Source organism: Oncorhynchus masou, chromosome 9 (genome assembly GCF_036934945.1).
Source record: "Oncorhynchus masou masou isolate Uvic2021 chromosome 9, UVic_Omas_1.1, whole genome shotgun sequence".
In the NCBI taxonomy this organism is placed as follows: domain Eukaryota; kingdom Metazoa; phylum Chordata; class Actinopteri; order Salmoniformes; family Salmonidae; genus Oncorhynchus; species Oncorhynchus masou.
In genome coordinates, this window is record NC_088220.1 from 48,090,011 (window position 1) to 48,113,172 (window position 23,162).

Sequence of the window (23,162 nt, forward strand, 5' to 3'; positions counted from 1 at the left end):
TGAGTGTTCAAAAGACCCGTTTGGGGTAGAATTTATGTCACTGACATCCACCCTGAGTGGCTATAAGATTGGTGAAATCATTGAAAGTTTCATAAAAGTTGGAAGCATTTGTGGAAAATCCGACAAATCCTCAAAGAGTTAGTCTATACTGCTTTGGTGGAGGAGGAAATCCTTACAGAGAGGGAGGATGATGAAAGGGTCCTTCGGGTGGTAGAGTACACCCCATAGACATAGAACTGCGAGAGGTAGAACTAAAGGCAAAATGGGAACGACAGAAATTAGAGCTCGAGCACAAGAAAAGGATAAGAGACTGTGCAGCCAGACTAGAACAAGAACAGGAAGAGTGAATAAAACAGATTGAGCTGGAAGCGCAACAAAGGGAGACAGATCTGTAAGTACTCCGAATCAAGGCCATCCTGCACCCTCAACAGAGTTTGATCTTGGTCGGAACAGCCGGCTTGTAATTCCTTTTTAAAAAAGGAGGTCGATGTGTATTTTACTCGGTTTGATCGGATTGCCTCGTTCCTAAAATGGCAGTCAGGACACTGCTCCTCCAAAGTGTTCTTGTGGGAAATGCCCAGAAAGTATACGCTGCTTTCTCTTGGCCAGAGCTTAGATTATGACACTGTTAAAGCTTCTATTTTACACGTTGGTCCCAAAGGCATACAGGTAACAGTTCTATAAATTACGAAAGACAGAATCGCAAAGCCATGTTGAATTCGCAAAGGAAAAAACATGTATTTTTGATTGGTGGATTTAAAGACGTTCGTACTTCTTGATGATTTCAAGAATTGCCGTCACTTAAGGGTTTCTACCTACATTTGAGGACAAGGATCTCACTCTTGAGAAAGCTGCAGTCCTTGCAGATGAGTTTGTTAACACATAAAACTACCTTCACAAACAAAGCACCTAGTAGTTATCCCTACGCAAGGGAAGCCATCCCCTACGGCGAGGTATGTCTTTTTCTACAGTGCCCAAAGACAATGATCAGCAGAACTGGTTTTTCGTATCCACCTTTTTGTTGTTACTGCCAGTGAGAAATAACATATTGTCTCTGTGTCCTAAGTTGAAACAGGAAAATTAGAGAGAGGAAAAAGCTGTTTATTTTTGTGGGAGCACCCCAGCCCATTAAGTCTCTGGTTTGGACTCGTATGCATTTCCTAAACAAGATTTTGGATCAGATGTGTATGAACTTTGTTTCAGATGCGTTCATGTCTCTGCCGAGTGGCAAATCAGTTAAGCAGCCGGTGAAGATACTGCAAGACACTGCGGCAGCCCAATCCTTCATTTTGGAGGGCATTTTGCCCTTGTCTGACATTTCAGCAACTTGTGGCAGTGCGTTAATACAAGGGGTGGAGAAGGGTTGCATGGAAGTTGTTTTGTAAAACGTGGAACTCAAATCTGATCTTATTTCTGGTTCCATTTGGAGTGAGGCCTAGGCTACTGGTGAAGGGGTCTCATTCATTTTGGGAAATGATTTAGTTGGAGGGAGGGTTGTGCAAAATCCTGTCATTTGTAAGGAACACAGAGTAGGGGAACCTGAATTGTTCACGAATGCACTGTGCTTTAGAGTGTTCCCAGCGTGTGCCGTTACACGTGCTATGTCTAAGAAAGTTGCCGGGAGCAAGTCTAGTGTTGAGGAGGACGTCAGCGATCCCACCATGGTCGATCTGTCTGAGACGTTTATGGGTGATTCTGATTTCAGTTGACCTCTCCTTTGAAAACCCCAAAGATGAGCATGTTTGTCGGACCACTGAAGGAAGAGAGGGACCCCTACAGTTGACACTGCGATGTCTGGGAAGTAGCTGATTGCTGAACAGAGTAAAGATGTTTCCTGCTCCCCTCTTTTTGCTGAGATGTCATCTCATTAGTCAGTATGTTTTACACCTGTGCTGGCTTGTCATCTTGTTAGTAGGGTGTTTCATCTGTGCTGGCACAGTTGGCTGGAGAGATGTGGAGGGTTAACACCTTTAGTTGGTTCTCCCTATTTGCTAAAAGTTATTTTTTTAAATATTTTATTTATTTTAATTTTAATTTTATTTTTTATTTCACCTTTATTTAACCAGGTAGGCCAGTTGAGAACAAGTTCTCATTTACAACTACAACCTGGCCAAGATAAAGCAAATCAATGTGACACAAACAACAGAGTTACACATGGGATAAACAAACGTACAGTCAACAACACTATAGAAAAATCTATATACAGTGTGTGCAAATGTAGTAAAATTAGGTAGGTAAGGCAATAAATAGGCCATAGTGGTGAAATAATTACAATTTAGCAATTAAACACTGGAGTGATAGATAGGAGATGAAAGTGCAAGTAGAGATACTGGGGTGCAAAGGAGCAAAAAATGTATAACAATGGCTCACTTCGTAGGGTTATTTTTGATTTAGGGTGGAGTAAAACCTCTTGCTTCGCCTCTTCCTCTTTGCCCTTGCCTAACCAACAACAGTTGTATTTCAAATAATGTCCAAGGTTGAGTCCAGTGGTCATGTGGCTTGTATCCGCTTGTATTGTGATCCCAAGGGGAGAAGTGGTAGAGGTGTCACTACACACTCCCTGGTTTGAATCCAGGCTGTATCACAACCAGCCGTGATTGGGAGTCCGGTGTATCACAACCAGCTGTGATTGGGAGTCCGGTGTATCACAACCAGCCGTGATTGGGAGTCCGGTGTATCACAACCAGCCGTGATTGGGGTTTGGCTGGTGTAGGCAGTCATTGTAAATAACAATTTGTTGTTAACTGACCGCAATGCTGTATGGGATGAGTAGTTTGTTTTCCACCTGACTCTGGTATGTACATAGTCTTGTACCCTTGACTTTTTTCTCTCATAAATCTTATAATCTCATAAAATTCTATTATTTTGAAAGAAAGGTTCTCCCCAGAGATTGTTGTTGTACCTAATTACGGTTTGGAACCACACAAGCAGCATGTTGTTGACATTTTTATGCAAAAAAATGTATGGGTGTGTCAGTTCCAGAACTATAACCGCAGGAATGGGGGTGTGGCCCCTCAGATCCCTATAAGGCCAGAGAGGGTGTGGTACAGCGCATTCTGAAAGTATTCAGACCTCTTGACTTTTCCCACATTTTGTTACTGTAAGGGTTGCGGAACTGGTGGCAGTGAAGTCAGATGCAGGAGAGCAGAGATAAGTAATAGCCGGAGCAGTTTGATAACAAAACCAACTGCAATACAAAAATAACCTACATGGGTACAAAACCTGATGCACACCAGTAACATGGCGTACAAGCACTTACAAACAAACAAACAATTCCACACAAGGACATGGGTGGAACAGAGGGTTAAATACACAACAATTAATTATGGAAATGGAAACTAGGTGTGTAAGAAAACAAGACAACACAAATGGAAAATGAAAAAGGGATCGAAGATGGCTAGAAGACCGGTGACAACGACAGCCGAACACCGCCCGAACAAGGAGAGGAAACGACTTCGGTGGAAGTCGTGACAGTTACGTTACAGCCTTATTCTAAAATATATGAGTTTTTAGTTTATTTAATCCATCTACACACAATACCCCATAACGACAAAGCGAAAACAAGTTTTTACACATGTTTTTTTTAAACAATAAGTTAAAAATTAAAATACCTTATTTACATAAGTGTTCAGACCCTTTGCTATGTGACTCGGAATTGAGATCAGGTGCATCCTTTTTCCATTGATCATCCTTGAGATGTTTATAGTTCTCCTGTCTATTAAAGGTCCCACAGTTGACAATGCATGTCAGAGCAAAAACTAAGCCATGATGTCGAAGGAGCTACGAGACAGGATTGTGTCGAGGCACCGATCTGGGGAAGGGTACCAAAACATTTCTGCATCATTGAAGGTCCCCTAGAACAGTGGCCTCCATAATTCATAAATGGAAGAAGTTTAGAACCACCAAGACTCCGCCGCCCAGCCAAACTGAGCAATTGGGGGAGAAGGGAGGTGACCAAGAACCTGATGGTCACTCTGACAGAGCTCCAGAGTTCCTCTGTGGAGATGGGAGAATCTCACAGAAGGACAGCCATCTCTGCAGTGGCCAGACAGATCACTCCTCAGTAAAAGGTACATGACAGCCCGCTTGGAGTTTACCAAAAGGCACCTAAAGGACTGTGACCATGAGAAACAAGATTCTATGGTCTGATGAAACCAAGATTGAACTCTTCAGCCTGAATGCCAAGCTTCACGTCTGGAGGAAACCTGGCACCATCTCTACGGTGAAGCATGGTGGTGGCAGCATCATGCTGTGGGGATGTTTTTCCAGCAGCAGGGACTGGAAGACTAGTCAGGATCGAGGGAAAGATAAACGGAGCAAAGTACAGAGAGATCCTTGATGAAAACCTGCTCCAGAGCACTCAGGACCTCAGACTGGGGAGAAGGTTCACCAACAACCCTAAGCACACAGCCAAGACAATGCAGGAGTGGCTTTGGGGCAAGTCTCGGTATGTCCTTGAGTGGCCCAGCCAGAGTCCACTTGAACTTGATTGAACATCTCTGGAGAGACCTGAAAATAGCTGTGCAGCAATGCTCAGCAATGGGGAATTCAGCCTGACAGAGCTTGAGAGGATCTGCAGAGAAGAATAGGAGAAACTACCCAAATACAGGTGTGCCAAGCTTGTAGCGTCATACCCAAGAAGACTCAAGGCTGTAATCGCTGCCAAAGGTGTTTCAACAAAGTACTGAGTAAAGGGTCTGAATACGTATGTAAGTGTGATATTTCCGTTTAAATGTTTAATACATTTGCAAAATATCTAAACCTGTTTTTGCTTTGTCATTATGGGGTATTGTGTGTAGATTGATGAGGGAAAAAATACAATTGAAACCATTTTAGAATAAGACTGTAACGTAACAAAATGTGGAAAAGGTCAAGGGGTCTGAATACTTTCTGAATGCACTGGCCAATATATCACAGCTAAGGGGTGTTCTTAGGCACAACGTAAAGCAGAGTGCCTGGATACAGCCCTTAGCTGTGGTATATTGGCCGTATACCACAAAGCCCTGAGGTGCCTTATTATTAGCTGTTTACCAACATAAATAGAACAGGAAACAAGTATTTTTGTTTCTGTTGTAAACACTATTGTCTGATATACACACTAGTGAAGCGCAGATTGACTCATATCCCGCAGGCGGATTTAGGGTCATGAAACATTGTGTGGATGAAAGGCGGGTGGGTGGCGGGCGGATTGAAAAAGAGAAATAAATGTATAAAAAAATATTGATAAATGTATAAATCTTGTGCAATTAATATCTACAGGCCACATTGAGGTTTGTCTTTCATTATTTTTTATTTGGCATTAGTGCGTACGCTTTAGCTTTAGGTCCTAACTGTACTCACGCCAAATGCTTTCGGGATCTTGGGAAGAAAAAGTGAAAATCTGCAAAATGTCGAGTTGAAAATAAAGAGAAGGGATTGTTCTAGTTCATAAAAACATTAGGCTACTGTTCAAAAGGTCTAAATATTAAATAAATACATGAATAAATGTTAAAGAAAACCGTCATTGTTCAATAATTGTTCAACAGAAAAAAAGGAACTTTACAGTGCTTTTTCTGTATTTGCGTGATAAGGTCGGCCACAGGCCTCAGATTTTTACTTTATCATATATAGTCGGGCGGTTACGGATGGGTTATTTGCAATTATGGGTGGATGCAGGATGGGTGAACAAACAGCTGACCTACGCATCACTTATACACACAGCTGAAATGCTGTTTCAGTCAATCAGCATCAAGGTAATTAATTGCACCCACCTGGTGTCCCAGGTCTAAATCAGTCTCTGATTAGAGGGGAACAATGAAAAAAAAGCAGTGGAACTGACTTTGCGGTCCAGAGTTGAGTTTGAGGGAGGTAGACTTTGCTGGACAGGCATAGACCAGCTTGGTCACCAGCATACCAGCATGGTCAGATCAGCTTGACCAGCTAGAACTAGAAATGGGCAACTCTAGTCCTTGGGGGCCGGAATGGTGTCACACTTTTCCCTTGTAAATGCAGCTGAATAAACTAATTGCATTCTAAACTGATTAGTGATTAGTTGATTACAGATCATGATTAGTTGAGTCGGGTGTGTTCGCTGGAGCAAAAGTGGGACACCAATCAGGCTATACCTTTACTAATGCCCTCTAACCCCGACTGGTTGCTCCTCTCTTTGCTTTTCTTTTCCAGTGGCTGCTTGAACACCTGTGAGTGTGCTCTGTAAACAGGCTTTTCTGAGCGGGCACTGCAGGGGCATTCTGTCTGACCAGTACCATGTGACGACGTCATGCCTCCGTTGGCGCCCTCGTCCACACATGAATGAACAAATGCACACACACATACACACACTAACAACTCCAGGCCTTTGTCACCATATAATAATAGCCCGCTCCTATAGGCTCTTTCACATTAGCAGTGTCAGAATAACAGCCTGAAAGCAGTACAGTATGTGATGACTATGTCACACGGCACATTATATTCTACTGTGATGTACAGCGCTGTCATTCTCTACCGCCATATTGTATTATAGTGCTTTACATTCATTTACATGGATAGTACCTCTGGAGTTAGTGTCACTACTAATGTATTTGATGTGAACGCAGGTACTGTATGTATCTCTCTCAATGTAAATTTACACTGAGTGTGCAAAACATTAAAAAGACCTTTGTAATATTGAGTTGCAATCCCCGACACTTTTGCCCTCAGATCAGCCTCCATTCGTTGCGGCATGGAGTTGACAAGGTGTCGAAAGTGTTCCATCGGGATGCTGGCACATGTTGACTCAAATGCTTCCCACAGTTGGGCAAGTTGGCTGGATGTCCTTTGGGTGGTGGACCGTTCTTGATACACACAGGAAACTGTTGTGTGAAAAAACCAGCAGCGTTGCAGTTCTTGACACAAACCGGTGTGCCTGGCACCTACTACCATACCCCGTTCAAAGGCCCTTAAATCGTTTGTCTTGTACATTCACTCTCTGAATGGTGCATATTACACAATCCATGTCTCAATTCTTAAGGCTTAGAAATACTTCTTTCACCTGTCTCCTCCCCTTCATCTACACTGAAGTTGGTTTAACAAGTGACATCAATATGGGATCATCACTTTCACCTGGTCAGTCTATGTCATGGAAAGAGTAGGTGTTCTTAATGTTTTGTACACTCAATGTATATCAGCTATTTCAGCTAAGTCTTTTCAGTATTTCAGTTATTTATTTCCCCTCTTTCATTGTTTGACTTTTAGAGGGTGAAAATGTTGTTAAACCGTTGGAAATTATAATGAAAAACGCCATAATGAAATGTATCCAAAAATAAAAATGTTTGCAGATATGAATCCACTTTGTTAATATTAAATTATTCCTGTGTTTATAAATACAACCCAGCCTCACACACACACGGTGAGCACGGCCTGCCCCGGTGAGGGATTGAAGGTGAGGTCTCAGCTGCGCTGCACTCACCGTCTCTATTCTTATCATACTGACGCCACGTACAGCATCAACACGCACTCGCCGCCTCCTCCACCACGTTCCCTCGCTCCCTCCCTCCTTTGCTCCATTCCTCCCTCCCTCGCGCTCTCTCTAGTAACTCTGTCTCACACTCTGCCTCCTTCTCCCTCTGGTTACCCTCCGTGCTCTGTCACACACAAACATGTATGCTCTTGTCCTTTCTCCTGATGCAGCTATAAATGGAAGCTTTGCTTCACATACAGCCTCCTGTTCATCTTTAGGGGACTAAACTCAGGTTGCCCATGGCAACAGTCCATCCACCTCAGGACAGAAGGGAGGGGGGGGGGGCACTACGACGACATAATACACATGTACCAGGATGGGGCACTCCTCTCTGTGTCTCTTTTCACGACAAAACAAATATAACACACAACATACTCACACACTCTAGGGGCTGTATCAGTACAACCCAGCAAGATATCATTACAGGTATCACCCCACCACCACCACCTGCTCCATGCACCCAACCTCCCGGTGGGGTGCTGACTGTAAATGCTATGACACAGGCTTGGCGTCTGTTCTTGGGATGTGCTGGTATTTCTGTGCCGTAGTGGCAGGGGAGGCTACAGGAATAGTGCTGGAGTTGTAGTGTGGGGGTGTTGGGGGGGTGCATACGGAGTCTGCCAAGCTGCAAATGTAGCCCAGGCTCACTCGCTCCCGCATAACGTGATGATCTCAGTCGTCACATTGAGGTATTTAAAGATGTGCTTGTGTGTCGGCATGGGACACAGAGTGCATGATTTACCAGACGAGGTGATTGAGACGAGGGCTGTATTTACATTTACAATACGCCTCCTCTCTGTCTATTGTTTCTCATCGCACTGCAGCTATTCATTAGTCAGCCTGTCACCTACATCCTTGGCGGTTTACTATAAATTGTGCTGTAATAGTGATAGGTGTGCCTCAGTCACTGACTACTAATTGAAACAACAATTCATTGTGAAATGTCAAGCAGATATAACATGATCTAACAGTCAAGCATGCGGTCATAGTTGCTTTCACTTGAGTACAATTTGTGTAAATATTCTGACAGCTAGATTTGAATGAGTAGCTATAGATTCATGTATTAATCTTCATAGTCAGGATTAGCTACTTTCTTTTGCATCACAAGCCAAATCAGTATTAACCATACTAAAGTCATGTAATTCACTTCACTGGTAAATGCAACCCGTTGCAAAGGCATAGTTCACCCAAATGACATATTGGTTTCCTTACCCTGTAAGCAGTCTATGGACGAGGCAAGACAGTAATCCATGCTTTGCTTATTTCAGCCGGCCATTGTCTCCCAGGGAGCATTTAGGCCACAAAATTGCTCGCTTAAACTTTTGTGGCCCAAAACCGATGCAAGTCATTGTCCTAAATATTAGCATATGAACATCTGTTTGTCCATGTCACAATCAGTCGGTGTCTAAAAGGTAACGATGGAAACATTCAGGGTGCAGACACTGCAGCCTTCGAGGATTGGAGTCAGGTTTCCCTGCTCAGAAGTGACTCCACTGTCGTGTTAGGTGAACGATACTAGGTCATTCCTGTGCTGCGATATGATTTCCATGCCCTGGTCTGCATGGATAGGTCGGCCCAGCGAATAGGTTGGCGCAGAAGGCAGAAGCAGTGGGGATGTGGCAGAGGAGGAATGGGGGAAGTGAGAGGTGAGGATCAGAGGTGGGGGGGTAAGAATCAAACCCTTTCAGGTCATTTTTTTAAGAGTGTATGTGCAGCGTTTCAAGAGTGGATAAGGGGTGAGTCATAAAGGAGGTTGGGTGAGGAGCAGAGGGGAGTGTGTGGGTGAGGAGCAGAGGGGAGTGTGTGGGTGAGGAGTATAATGCAAAGCCAGTGTGTGGGTGAGGAGCGGATGGGAGTGTGTGGGTGAGGAGCAGAGGGGAGTATGTGTGTAAGAGGGGTGAGGAGCGGATGGGAGTGTGTGGGTGAGGAGCAGAGGGGAGTGTGTGTGTAAGAGGGGTGAGGAGCAGAGAGGAGTGTGTGGGTGAGGAGCAGAGGGGAGTGTGTGGGTAAGAGGGGTGAAGAACAGAGAGGAGTGTGTAGGTGAGATGGAGGAGAGGGGAGTGTGTGGGTAATAGGGGTGAGGAGTAGAGGGAAGTGTGTGTGAGGGGTGAGGAGCAGAGAGGAGTGTGTAGGTGAGATGGGTGAGGAGCAGAGGGGAGTGTGTGTGAGGGGTGGGGAGCAGAGGGGAGTGTGTGGGTTGGGATGGGTAATGACACGGAGATGGGGTGAGGGGGATGATGATGGGAGCACATGCAGAACTCTGTCTTCACATATGTCGTGTGACATCATTCCTACCCCTTGCTTCTGTCTCGTCCATCCAATCTTATTTGATCTCTCTTTCCAATGTATCTCTACATTTGTATTTTCTTTTTTCTTCCCCTCTCTCTCCCACTCACTCCCTATCTCCCTCCCTGTAAACGTGCCTTAAAAAATAGGTCATCCCTCATATGAGAAGGGAAGGAGATAGGGGAATATGGAGGGCAAGAGATAGGTTGAAAAATAGACGGACAAAGAGACACGGTGAGCGAGAGAAAAGTGAGTGGGGGGGAATAATCATGACATTCGACCCTCTCCTCCTCCCTCTGCCTCCCTGAATGGCAGTTGGCCTGTTGAAAGTAGTCTAGGTTTGACGTGCTGTCTGAGTCACAGAGAGCTGCGGAATACTAAAACCCACTGATTGCATTTAACTTTGGGTACCCAACTCCCATGCAGTGCATGATACAATAGAACAAGCCATGCTAATTTCTGCTGCTGACGGCTCAGGATTCACTCAAACAAAAACAAAAAGCAATTGAAAAAGTAACAATTACGCGGTCCACAATCAGAGACACAGGAATGTATTGGCAGGCATCCCGTCTATATTTGTTGTGTGTGCTCATACAAGAAAAGGGGGGGATTAGAAATTATGCCAACAATTAAATTGAACCTACAATCTATCTGCAATAGGTTATATTGTTTTTGTGCATCTCTGAGTGATGTTCTGTCAATTCCCGGGGTCATTCTATGCAAAACACACCGAATAGTGCGGATACACATGAAAACAGGTAATCGATAGAACATTGCTCAGAGAGATGCACAAAAACAATATAACATTCAAAATAGGTGAATCTTTGCATTAACACCTGTCTCACTCCAGCCCTGAGTTCATTGTTATCTACCACTAGTCAGTAAGAGTTATTGACCCTGTCTGTCTGTCTGTCTGTCTGTCTGTCTGTCTGTCTGTCTGTCTGACGCAGGAGGAGAAGTGGAGGGATAGGCCTGGTTAATCAAGTTTTAGTCCTAGCCCTTGCAAATCCTCTGTTTTATACACTCCCTGGTCTTTGGTCCAAGTATAACACAACCCAGACAGCTGTAGAATGAGCAGGAGGGGGAGAGAGCAAGCAGAAGGGAGAAAGAGCGAGATGACCTAATTCTGCTCCTAGCCCTTCCAGATGTTTCCAGACACGACTGAATGTTTCACGAGATCACGCAACACAGAGGAGGGGGACAGGGGTTCCCTGTCTCCCTTCCCAAACAAACAGAGTGTAGAGACATGATACATACTTAACTGTAGTTGTGGGAGGTAGAGAGTAGAGACATTACTCTTTCCTGAGCTGAGCAATTTCTTTGTTGTAACATTTTAATAATAGGTCTACACTAAACAGGGGGAGTGTTCAACATAGCGGTAATATATTGTTGTTTGACATATCTAATAAAGTGACTGTAACCAGAAATAGGGGGAGGTTAAGAGGTTTTAACAAACAGAAAAAAGAGAAGTCCACAGTTCCAAAAGTTTGAACGTCATTATGAGCTCAGAGGTTTCGCTCAAGCGGCCAATGTTATTAATTTCAGATCTGATATATTTCAGTTAATATAACAAACACAAGTCACGTTTGCTTAGACTGAGGCAATGGCCCATCTATGCTGCCAAGAAAGAATTACTGGATTTGACGGACTAGGGGAGAAGGAGATGTTATAGGGACAGACTTTCTCCCTTATATCAGCAAGAGCAGCTGTCATATATACAGCCCTAAAACTGTGGAGCCAAGAGCTAACTTCATAGCAAGCAATAGCCCCATAATCTGCCTGCCTCATAGTCTTCAACTATTCTGCTGAGCTTTTGTATTTTGTCTAGCAATCTAAGTGAGTAGCTACAGATGACAGACAGAAGAGAAAACTGTTGAGAGAGCTTTGGAGACAAAGTCAGCTCTATTTCTGTGGTTAACAGGGGGAGGGGTGGGAGGAATTCTTTGGTGTGTTGGGTAGAAAGAAATTCAGGTCAAACTTCTCTCAGTGGTGAAAGCCTGTGGAGGGTTTAGGCAACGTTGTCGGGGTGAGCAGCCAGAAGGGGTGTAAACAACACCATTCTGAAGTGGGACGGGCCTGGTTGTTGCCTGGTAACAAATATTTGGGGCAGGAAGACTGGGCAAACATGCCTCGCCCCCCAAGGAAACAGGGGCAGGCCTCACTAGCAGAGTGCGAGTTAGCAGCTTCCCGGAAATACGAAGGGCAAGCAAAACAAAGCACACTCAGGCACAGGACAGATCTACTGGTTCATTTCAAATTCAGTACATCTGTAATGCAAAATGCATGAACTCTCAAGACACTGATGGAAAGTGTAAAACTCCCAGCAGTTATGCAGGTTTATTTAGTACTCCTCATACCACTGTGGTGTATATGGCTACACATTTGGCATTTAGGCTCCCTGATATCAATGAGACCAATATACTGTCAAATTATAACATTAGGAGAATACTGCTTATAGCCACAGGTCATAGTCTGATCCAAGATGTGTGTGTGCTTTAGCAAACTCCTTAGACTACTGTTGTTATGGTGCCATGAAAGAACCATACAAGATCATGGGAACGGGCTAAACGGGTCACAAGTTGCAGCCTAAAGAAAACAGGTCACACGTTGCTGCTAAATTTGGCTTGGGGGCCATTATTTTGCGTATTGTCTACACCAGTCACCATATTTCCAGCACCTAAATGAGGGGGAAAGTCATGTGATTTCCTGTTTCTGTGGTGTACATATGAGAAACAACTAAGCAAAATTAGGGTATTTTCCTTATTAAATCTATTTGAGATGTGTATTTGATTAAGAACAACCGTTTCCCTGAGTAGCTTACAATACAATTTCAAAACAACATTTAACCTCGGGCATTTGCTTAAGAAAATGATGAATGATAGTCAAATAAATTACTATGACCTTGTGGTATTGCAGTATTCATATGGTGGATAATAATATTACCCAATAACTGGCAGTCAATGTCGTAAGCTCCTTCATTTTGCACCACATAGACTTCTAGCAGATTTATGTTCTGCACTTCTGTGTGAACTTCAAAGCCAACACATCTCACATCGCTCCATCAAGCAGCGGGATAAATGTTTTTATTAACAGAACTTTTGCATGAAAATGAGCATTAACAACTCGTGGATGCAGATGGAAACTGATTGTCTAACTTCCAAGGCGGAACAATACATTATTTTGCGATAATTAATTCCGACCAAACTATTTAGCCACGAGTCGCAACCAAGTGGAATCTCCTAAAAAGCAAGTTAGGATATAAGTTAGCTTGCTTGTAGCTAGGCTACGGGCTGCGCTGCTGTAGCTAGTATCTCCAAACGCTTTGCAAGTCTACAAAGGTAGATATATGCATGCAAAATCACACAACGATGAATTTGTATTTGAACGGAAATGGCAGGGCTATATCATCAACTTGAAAATACGCTGTTAAACGAGAAATTCGTGGACTTGTGGAATACATTTCAGTCAGACATCTTATTCGTGCCTCAACAAACGCTCTACCCCTGCCCTGTCACTCAAGAACTGGTTACTGCGGAAACCGGTTGCCAAGCAACAACAACAAAAAAGACTAAATTTGAAGCTACGTTTCTACGTCAGGCGTGTTGGAACGGTATCTCCAAGGCAACACAACGCTGTACTGTGTACACATGCAGCAGACTTCATCGTGGTGAGAAATGGATAGCAAGCACGTGGTCGATCTGTAAAACCTCTCCAGTCTTGTTTTATCCGTTATATAACCTAAACAAGACTCGATATATTGATTATATAAACATGCTGAACACGCCTGGGTTTTTCTTGTGTGTGCCTAGCAAGCCTCAGCTTGCAGTGCAGATATGTTTACTGACAAGTTAATTGCTGTTTGCCTGATGCAGATGTTAACTGTATTCCTTAAGTTCAACCACCCTTTCCTTTATTAGACAGCTTAATGGTGGTAGTGGTTGTTGTCCTTTTTACAGTCGGTGCAGTTAGAATGTGAAACTTTAGGTAGTCTATTGATCTCAATAATACCTGTGCCCCATTGATGTTGTAGACCTCCAGCCCTATCTTCTTGATAACTTCCCTGATTATGAACCACCATCCCCTAATATAATACAACACTTGCTGCTCTCCTGTGTAGGTAGGTAAATGTATTGTCAAAGTGGTATTGTTATGACCTCAGAGCTTCCCATGAACCATCTGTCCGGATTACTCATCGCGATTGATCACCGACAAAGTACAGAACGTTCCTTGTCGGTGACGTTGTAGTGCTGACTAATTGTTATTATCCCCACTATTCCCTGTCCTTATACACACCGATGTATGCTGCCATGACATTTTACGACATTGCAAACCTAATTATTTTTCTTGTCTATTTTAACACACACACTCACACACACACCTCCTCCCACCTGCCATATTCCCATTGGCGTCTGTACGTAGGGAGAAGTGTACAGAAAATGAATAATTTTCTGTACAATTCGACAGAGGATGTTTGCAGTGACAGCAGTGTATGGCGACGATTTCCGTCACTGCTGCCCACTGTCCGTGTCGGAACACTCTGCCTCTCAATCTGTTGACATATTTTCTGGTAAAACGTTTGGAGGCTGTTGAATAAAGAATAGCCCTCGTTGTTATTCTGGGAACTTGTGTAAAAAAAAAAATGACAACAGAATCATTGATCAGCGACGCCCTCTGCACATTTTACATCCCACACTCATGAATAACACGTCTGTCTTGCCTACTTCATGCATGAGTGTGTAGCTACTCACAGTCCATAGATATGTTACCTGAAGATGCTCCACTCATACAAAAACATGTCGAATGGAAGTCCAAAAACGCTTACTCATTGCTTCATGCGCTTATGCTCGATCTTCTCCATTTCAGTCTAAAAGACCAGCTCATAAAGAAATATTAATGAAATCAATCAAATTACATCTTACATCAGCTGATGTCAGAGTGCTGTACAAAAACCCAGCCTATTACCCCAAACAGCAAGCAATGCAGGTGTAGAAGCACGAAAACTGATGATCCGCCACTATATGCTATGATAAAGAAAAATAACTGAATGTGTTCAAACGTACCAGCGCAAAAACCTGTCGAAATCCCAGCAGCAGAAGACCCAGTTATAGAACGAGGGATTCCACGGCCTCTCCAAGAAAGGGAACTCCCGAGGGCGTGTCAGTGAGAAAGTTCACTCGAGAGGATTTCCTCTCTTTGCCTGGTGGGTTTCCTTCCTCTTGTGAGCGATGTCAAAGCATGTAATTGCGTAAGAAATCGACAATGGAATGTGCATATGTTTATAATGGCCAACCGGTCTGAATAGGCCTTATTGAATAGTGCCAGTAGGAAGTAGCCTGTCCCATAGCCTATTTTTCAATGATGTTGCTCAATAGCCTAGAAGTAATTTCAGTCATTTCCCATTTCATTGTCACTAGGTTATAGCCTACAGTATATACGAGGTTATATATTTGCTAACCTACATGCTAGATCTATATGCGTTTATATATTCATGTATCTATTTAGGCCTATGCAAAGAATAATAATACGTGTATAGGAGGCAGACAGTGTGTACGTTAATACCTGTTTTATTATCTATCATATTCATTAGCGGAAGGGTAGCCTAGTGGTTAGAATGTTGGGCTAGTAACTGAAAGGTTTCATGTTCAAATCCCCGAGCTGACAAGGTACAAATCGGTCGTTCTGCCCCTGAACAGGCAGTTAACCCGTCATTGAAAATAAGAAATTAAATCTTAACTGTTTTGCCTAGTTAAATAAAGGTAAACTAAAAAAAATAGGCAATGGGCTAAACTAGCCCTCAAAGTTGTACTTGATCTGGAGCTTAAATCTACAATACCTATGCTGTTTACTGAGTCTACAAAATAATGATTAGGCTACATGAAGTTTACACCTCCAAAACACTAAGAACACGTGCATTTAGATTTTCATTTAATCTACTTTACAATACATATTTTGGCTAGGTGCACGCTAAAATGGTCATAACTTGTTGTTTCAGTAAATGTACTACCAGAAATTGTTTCTTGATTAGAAATATATCGTGGCTGTGATAGTAACATGTTATATTCTCGTCTGCTGTACGGTTTCTGTGGGAGAGGGAATCCCTAGCTAAACGTCATTACCAAGGATACCAAACAAAAACACAACCCCATAAATGGGCACGTACGTCAGCGGAACTCCTAGGCGGGACTTCGTATCCTTTACAATGCTTCTCTCGTACTCCATGGCTTCATTCATAAGACAAGACTCGCTTCTGTGGACTGTGACTCTATATCGCTGATCAGTTGACATATAGTGGACTTTTACATGGATCTATCATTGCACATTGTAAAAAGGGGACAAAGGACACATTTTAGCGGATTCTGAATCGGATCGATGAGTTTTTAAAAATCCGAAACGTAAGGACTGTTTCCATAGCAGCGAACTGGATTTCCTTCTTCATGCAACTTTTTTGGAAAGAGACCAATAGCATCTTACCGGAGCACAATAAGGAACACATTAACGGTAAAATACTTTTAAAACATGAATGTTAGATAATGCAGCAACAACGGTTCTTATTACGTGCTTTCCGATATACATGTAGGCTACACGTAAAGCAAGGCTTCCAGTTATGCAAATTTACTGTTATCCATATCCTAGATACACGAGACTGCATTTCAATGACATCAAACTGACAGCTGTCTCCCCTTGCCCTTGTGTGTTCGAACAGCAGGTGACATCACACTCACTCCGGGAACTGTAGGTTTCCCTCTCGGCTCCGCCCGGGAAATGTTCCAAGGGTTCCCCGGTGACTTTGATTCCGTCTCCCGTGGAAGTTCGTCCCCGTCTATTGAGTCTCAGTACTTTTCCTCCGTGGACTCCTTCGGGAGCCCGCCGGCCAGTGCCTCACAGGTAGGTCCAATAAGTCAAGCAATGATGAGTATCGGGGGAAAAAGGGAGTTTATGTGTCCTTTCCCCCCAATTTAAGATGTTGATTACTATAATATTGAGGAAACATTTCATTTGACAGATGTTTACATAATAATGCATGAAGTCTGATTTATGTTGTACATGATGATGTGGCCGTGGGCTGTATTCCAGAAATATGGGTTACGTTAAGAATTCAATGATGCTTTACAGTTCAGTAGTATTTGCAAATGTTGGTGCAGTTATACCTTGTCGCGTTAGAGTTCTACCATGCAGAGTTTGGATTTATTAACCTGAGTATCATCATAATTATAAGCTTGTTGTTACATAGTTTATATGAAAGGGAAAGGCAAGAAGATTGTCCTTTCACGTCTGATCAACCATGCGTGAAAAAATGCACTGCCAATTGCCTTGAAATCTACAGGCACTTGAATTGTATTGTAGTAAAGGCTGGTCTGCCGGCATGTTTTCTGACTCAGGCTGTGCCACCTCTACTAGCAACGTGTACTGTCTTCGGTGGTAGGTTTACAGCACGCAGCGCAACGGATGACAACGCTTTGGCCCTCCTACGTACGCACAAAAAGCTCCGCCTTTGCTCGCTTCTCTCCACGCTCCCTGTTCTCAGGACTCTCTGTGACGTAAATGCGTTCTATTTTGGAGTGTTACGTCGCGTTGCTAAGGGAACACCGAGGGTGTGACGGGGGAGGAAGAAGGAGGAGGGGGGACTTATTCGAGCGAGTTGATTGGTTGAGGCGGCCCCTTGAAAGCTTCATGTCGCCTTGCCTTAAACGCTTTCAAATGAATATTAATGCAACTCCGAGCTCACTATGGCATCACTGCTCGCCTCAGTTCTAATTAAAGCAGAGAGAGCCAGTGATAGATTTGGGCACCTAAATCTATTCTTGCAATGATCTCTTTATAACATTTGTTGTGCAGGAATTTTGGGAGACTCCAACTCTCACTGACATTCTACCATTCTATAAGAGTGACATTCACTGATATTCACTACTTTTTACAAGTTTGTATGAGCCTTTGCGGTGTTATTATAAGGGTTATCAATGTGTTATGTCTCTATATGTAGCACATTTGTATCTGACAAATTGTTTTTTTATGAAATGTTATTAAGATAGGATCATAATGAGATCATATAAGACATTATAAGGGGGACACACATGCTTATGACTAATCTTACATTGCAACGAATAGAATGGGTGTGTCAAACTGTACCCTGAATGTGTGTGTCTTATGGACATCAAGGCTATGCAACCTTCTGCTGTGACGTCTACCATCTTGTGTACAAGGGGAATCACCATCGAAATAGTTCACAAAGCAATGTTTAAAGAGCATGACACTTTTGTCGTCATTGCATTGTATGGCAGCATCCCATTTCTCTGTCTGTGTTCAGGCCTAACCCCCCCATCTCTGTGTGTTCCAGGATTGTGTGTCTGCTGGAGGCGGGGACGGGGTAGGCAGTGGTTCCGGGGGCAGCAGTGGAGGAGTGGATATGCCAGGCTCCTTTGTGCCCACAGTCACAGCCATCACCAGCAGCCAGGACCTGCAGTGGATGGTGCAGCCAACTCTCATCTCGTCCCAGGCCTCTGGCCAAAGTGGGGCGGGGACCTCGACTATGGCCCAGTCGGTGTCCCTGGTAGACCCTTATGATCTGCCAGGGCCCAGTTATTCCTCTGGCTCAGGTTTTACTCCCGCAGGCTCTGACACCCCGGGGCAAGGCCCAGCCCCGGGCCCCGTCCGTCAGTCCAGGGCCCGCAGCCGCCGTGTACGAGACGAGTCTGTGAGTGACGATGGAGATGTTGGTGTGTTTGTAAGTGTGTGTGTGCCCCGTGTGTCAATCTTTATATGTCGAATGGGTAGACAGCGAGAATGAACACGTTTGCCCCATTTCATTATGATACTGTATTTGACGATACATCTATATGTCTGTTATTCTCAGCTAGCGACGGCCCATTCAAGTGCATTAGAGAGATTCGCGGCAAAGACAAAGTTTGCATTTGTTTTAATCCCTCCTTAATTATTTTTCCCCCAGTTGACTCCAGAGGAGCAGGAGAAGAGGCGTGTTCGGCGCGAGAGGAACAAGCTGGCAGCCGCCAAATGCCGAAACCGCCGGCGCGAACTCACTGACAGACTGCAGGGGGTGAGCTTGCCTGTGTTCTTGCTGTCAAAAAAATGACTTCCTGTGATAATTATATGCAGTGTGTTATGCTACATAACTAGGCTCATGATAATGACTGTGTATGTGAGTAATAGTAACACATGATGTTATTTAAGGGGTTGGTTATTAAGAGACGGGGGTTATTAGATGAAGAGAGCGAAGATGATTATAGTTCTTGTGACAGTCTATTGTGCCTACAGTTGGTATAGTCTAATTTACCAGTCCTAGCATGGGCTAAAGTATCTATTTCAAGGGGAAACATGTAGGCCTATATATATCTAAAAACATAGCCGTGCATCCACCTCCACAGACGTAGAATGAGAACACCTGTGTTGTCTAACCCTCTACCCCCCCCCCTCTCTCTCTCTCTCTCTCTCTCTCTCTCTCTCTCTTTATCTCCCTCCCTCCACAGGAGACTGACATCCTGGAGGAGGAGAAGTCTGAGCTGGAGGCTGAGATCTCTGAGCTGCAGAAGGAGAAGGAGCGCCTGGAGTTTGTCCTTGTGGCTCACCAGCCCAGCTGCAAGATCCCCTACCAGGAGCAGCAGGCCTCAGGCTCCACACAGCTCCAGCATCAGCCCCTACTGCCCCAACAGGCCCCCGTCTCCATCGTGGGCTTGACTGTGGAGGACACTTTCTACCTGCCTCCCGCCTACACCTCGCAGCCTTCTACTTCGCAGCAGCAACAACAGCAGCAGCAGCAGGTTCATCCGCAGCAGCAACAGCAGCAGGTTCATCCGCAGCAGCAGGTTCATCCGCAGCCGGGGATGATGCAGGAGGTAGCGTTTTCTAGTTCTTTCTATGGCTCAAGCGAGCCTGCGCCGGGTGAGGGTGGTGGTCACCACGATGGCGCGGCCGCTGGCAGCTACAACCCTTCATACACATCTTCATTTGTGTTCAGCTACCCAGAGGGAGCCTGCGGGGTCAGCGCTAACCAGAGAAACAGCAGCAGCGAGCAGTCCTCTGATTCCCTGAACTCGCCCTCGCTGCTCGCTCTCTGACTGACCGACAGACACACCACACCACACGCGCGCACACCCTCCCCCCCCTGTGTCAATCACCAGTTGCTCAAAAAAACAGTTGCCCATGATAGACGAGGTCAACAACATGGATAACATACATTATATGATGATCCATACAAACTCACACACATTCAGACCTGTAAAAACATGAAATCAAACCAAGTTTGACCACATAGTATTTAGTGCATATAAGCCACTGTTGTCCTTATGAGAAAACTAAACGTAACTAACCAAGTATTTAAAGTGAATTCAAATTGAGTCTAAAACTCTGGGCTCTGAGTTGTCAGTCGATCTCTGAAACATCCTCTGACATCATACCCAGCTTAATTCACAGTGAATCTTTCAACGTCTTGTGACGTGCACGTCCAGTGCACACAGGAAATAGCAACATGCTCACCTGTGATCTCACAAGCACACTTATCCTCCCCGTCGTTCCCTCTGTCGGTCATTCCTCTCTCACTGCTCCTGCTCTCATCTTTTTCATCCCTCTCTTCATGCTGAATGTATTTGTGCAAGCTGAAATAGGGAAGAAGGACTGAGGTTTGGGTCTTTTTTTTGTGAGGCCAGACTGCTGAGCTCTTGCTCTCCCCTCCCGCCTTCCTCATCCTCTCGGTTCCTCTTGCTTCTTCGTCATTAGTTGTGACTTGGAAAGGGGAGGGCGTCACAGCCTCCAGCTCTCTGGCTCTTTCTCTTTTTATCCTGCCGTCTGCTCTTCGTCCATCTCTCCATCTTTGTTTCTCTCCTCTGTGTGTCTCTCTCTGTCTCTTTGAAGTCTTCGAACCCTGAGAGCACGCCGAGCCCTTCCAGCCCCTGGGACCTTGACTGAGCACCGGCCAACCTCACACGTCCCACACGGACGCGGACGCACCCCCAACTGAGGAGCCCTGGAGTATTTCACTCAAAGCAGACAAAATCAAAAACTAAAAAACACACACACACACACACATACACACACACACACACACTGAAAATACACCAAATTTGATGGACACAAATGTAAAAGAGTTGTCACTCTTTTCTTTCTTCTCCTGAGCCATTGTTGGATGTTGAAACGATGGAGATGAAAGGAGACTTGTGTTGTGACGGTGAGATGAGGACGGCGGGAGAATGAGAGATGAGGCTTTAGCCGAGGTAGAGGTCTAGAGGGAGAGCTGAAACTTTGGCAGAGAGAGAGGATGAGCCCCCTGTACTCGTAAGCCTGAATTGAATTTAAAACAATCCCAAAAAATCCTGCTTTTGCCAACTGTATGGGATGGATTACCTCTTACCTGCAGAGTACCACCGCCATACTTCAAGCATCTGGATTGTCCTCCACTTGTTACTGATACTATTTTGTATAATGTTCTTCACCCTCCTTTATCACCAAGTATTTTCTGTTGTTGTTTCTAAGTCTAACCTTTGACCAGAGAAAATATCATGGTGAGACAAAAACATTGAGAGAGGAATGTACTTTTGGTAAAGTGCTTTTGTTGGACATGAGTCTGTTGGTAACCAATATGTTTAAAAAATATATATATTACTTTTAAGGAATATTCAGCCAACCTCTGAACATTGGGATGAGTGGCCTCTGTGCCTCTCCTAGTGGGAGGTGCATTTATTGTGAGTGTATCCCACTCTGAGCCACTTGGCCCGCTTATTTATTTCTTGATTGAGGTTGACATGATGAGAGAGAGCACAATACGGAGCCGGACACACAGAGGAGACAAGAGGAGGGGGTGTTTTATGAGTATATGCGTTCTACATTTTGTCTGTGAATTTGTTCCTTTTATTTCCAGTGACATTTGTTATGTTTTACGTTTGAGTTTTTTGTTGTTGCTTTTTGTCCTCCGCTCTTGCCTGTGTTGTCGCTGCCAGCGGTTCTTGTTCTTACAGGGGAGGTTTTCCCCTTAATGTTACATTTACTATTGCATTGTAACTATTATTGTGTTATTATGTTCTTTTTTATCTTAGTTTTGGCAACTTCAGAGGCATGATATGCACTATAAAGACATTTTCTATGTGTCAAAAGTATACTTAAAAGCATATGCATATAGATACAAAAAATGTGTATATTTAAGTGTATGTACAATTATTGTGAAGTATGAATGTTTGAAAATATAAATGGGATATTTTTGTCAATGAAGAAACAGAGGTGCCGTTGTTGAGGCTGGTTTTAAAATTGATATTTTTCTAAAAGAACAAAGATTTATTTAAAAAACAAACAAAAAAACAACGATAATACTTAACCAATCCCTCAATATGACGCACATTATCACTGCCTGTGCTCATATGTTTTACATATAAAGCACATTATTCAGGATAACTATATCTAACATGTGATGCTGCATGTATTGCAGTTTGCCAATATGATGAGATTATTGAGGTGGTGCTATTGCCTTTTGCTTTCACATTTGCCTGTCTGTTTGTTTTTCTCTGTGAGGTCAGTCCCGATGCCTATGCCACCAAAGCTTAATGTCACCACTTAGTCTCCTACGGACCCAAAATGAGGAAACTAGTATGAATTGAATGTCAAAATACATATTAAAATATTAATGATGCAAATCATTTTTTATTGAATGTTTTTTGTTGAGAACAGTCTGTTAGTCCAGTGTGCATTCCTGTTCAATAAAGTAGTTATCGTGTGATTCGAACAACAGACATTTTTGGAGAGCTTTTTGAGAGTTTGCTCTCATACATTTAAAAAAAAAATCACCTCACAGTAGTTATTGTTGCATAACTTGAAATATCAATGGAGGTGTGATTGTTCCAAAAAAAATGTCTGGCTTATCATTAGATGGGCTAAAGTCTTAGTTGTGAATTGAAAAGAGGGCCCCTCCATTTTTATTGTGAAGCAAAAAAAATGTAACTTAAGTGCCAGGCTTCAAGTGGTAGGACAAGGGACAGGCCTCATATGCCTTTTTTGAGTGACGAACTTCCATGCCTTTTGATTTCCTTCCATGAACCTACCATGGCATTGTTGATGATGTGTGAAAGGGGTTTACACTGATAGATGGCACCGTCTGGATAAGTATGGCTCGTGTACAGAATGGTTTTGTGGTGCTACTTATAGTATATCAGATGAACTTATCATAGAACATCCTGTTCTGGCAAATTCACTTACAACTTATCAGTGATGAGGTCCGTGGGTCCTGCTCCATCAAAACCGCTCGAAGAGTCTCCAGAGTTGGGCAAAAATATACCACGGTTCTTCCACGGAATGAGAGCATGTTTGAATATTCATTCCGACAATATTCTTCTTATTTCACGCCCGAAACAGTGTCGCATTGATATCTTGAATTCCAACCATGTGTTCTCTTAGAGAATGTTAT

General features: G+C 43.7%; 1 protein-coding gene across 5 annotated transcripts; it reads left to right on the forward strand.

The window, feature by feature from the left end:
• Nucleotides 1–212: 212 nt before the first annotated feature.
• LOC135546085 (protein FosB-like) lies at nucleotides 213–22,395 on the forward strand. Of its 5 annotated transcripts, none has more exons than XM_064974228.1 (5): nucleotides 213–391; nucleotides 16,467–16,648; nucleotides 18,099–18,485; nucleotides 18,708–18,815; nucleotides 19,246–22,395. In XM_064974228.1, the coding sequence occupies exons 2-5, from the start codon at nucleotides 16,526–16,528 to the stop codon at nucleotides 19,831–19,833; spliced, it is 1,206 nt and encodes a 401-aa protein (XP_064830300.1). In that variant the 5' UTR covers nucleotides 213–391; nucleotides 16,467–16,525; the 3' UTR covers nucleotides 19,834–22,395. The 5 variants fall into 5 exon arrangements, with proteins under 5 accessions (XP_064830300.1, XP_064830295.1, XP_064830298.1 ...); XM_064974223.1 differs by lacking the exon at nucleotides 213–391 and adding an exon at nucleotides 15,991–16,261; XM_064974226.1 differs by lacking the exon at nucleotides 213–391 and adding an exon at nucleotides 15,991–16,261 and having other exon boundaries at nucleotides 18,099–18,455.
• Nucleotides 22,396–23,162: the final 767 nt, after the last annotated feature.

Coding starts and splice junctions, on each gene's coding strand:
- LOC135546085 (XM_064974223.1), top strand. CDS start 16,198: ATGCAACTTTTTTGGAAAGAGACCAATAGCATCTTACCGGAGCACAAT. Junction 16,649..18,098: donor CGCCGGCCAGTGCCTCACAG/GTAGGTCCAATA, acceptor TGTGTGTTCCAG/GATTGTGTGTCTGCTGGAGG. Junction 18,486..18,707: donor ATGGAGATGTTGGTGTGTTT/GTAAGTGTGTGT, acceptor TTTTTCCCCCAG/TTGACTCCAGAGGAGCAGGA.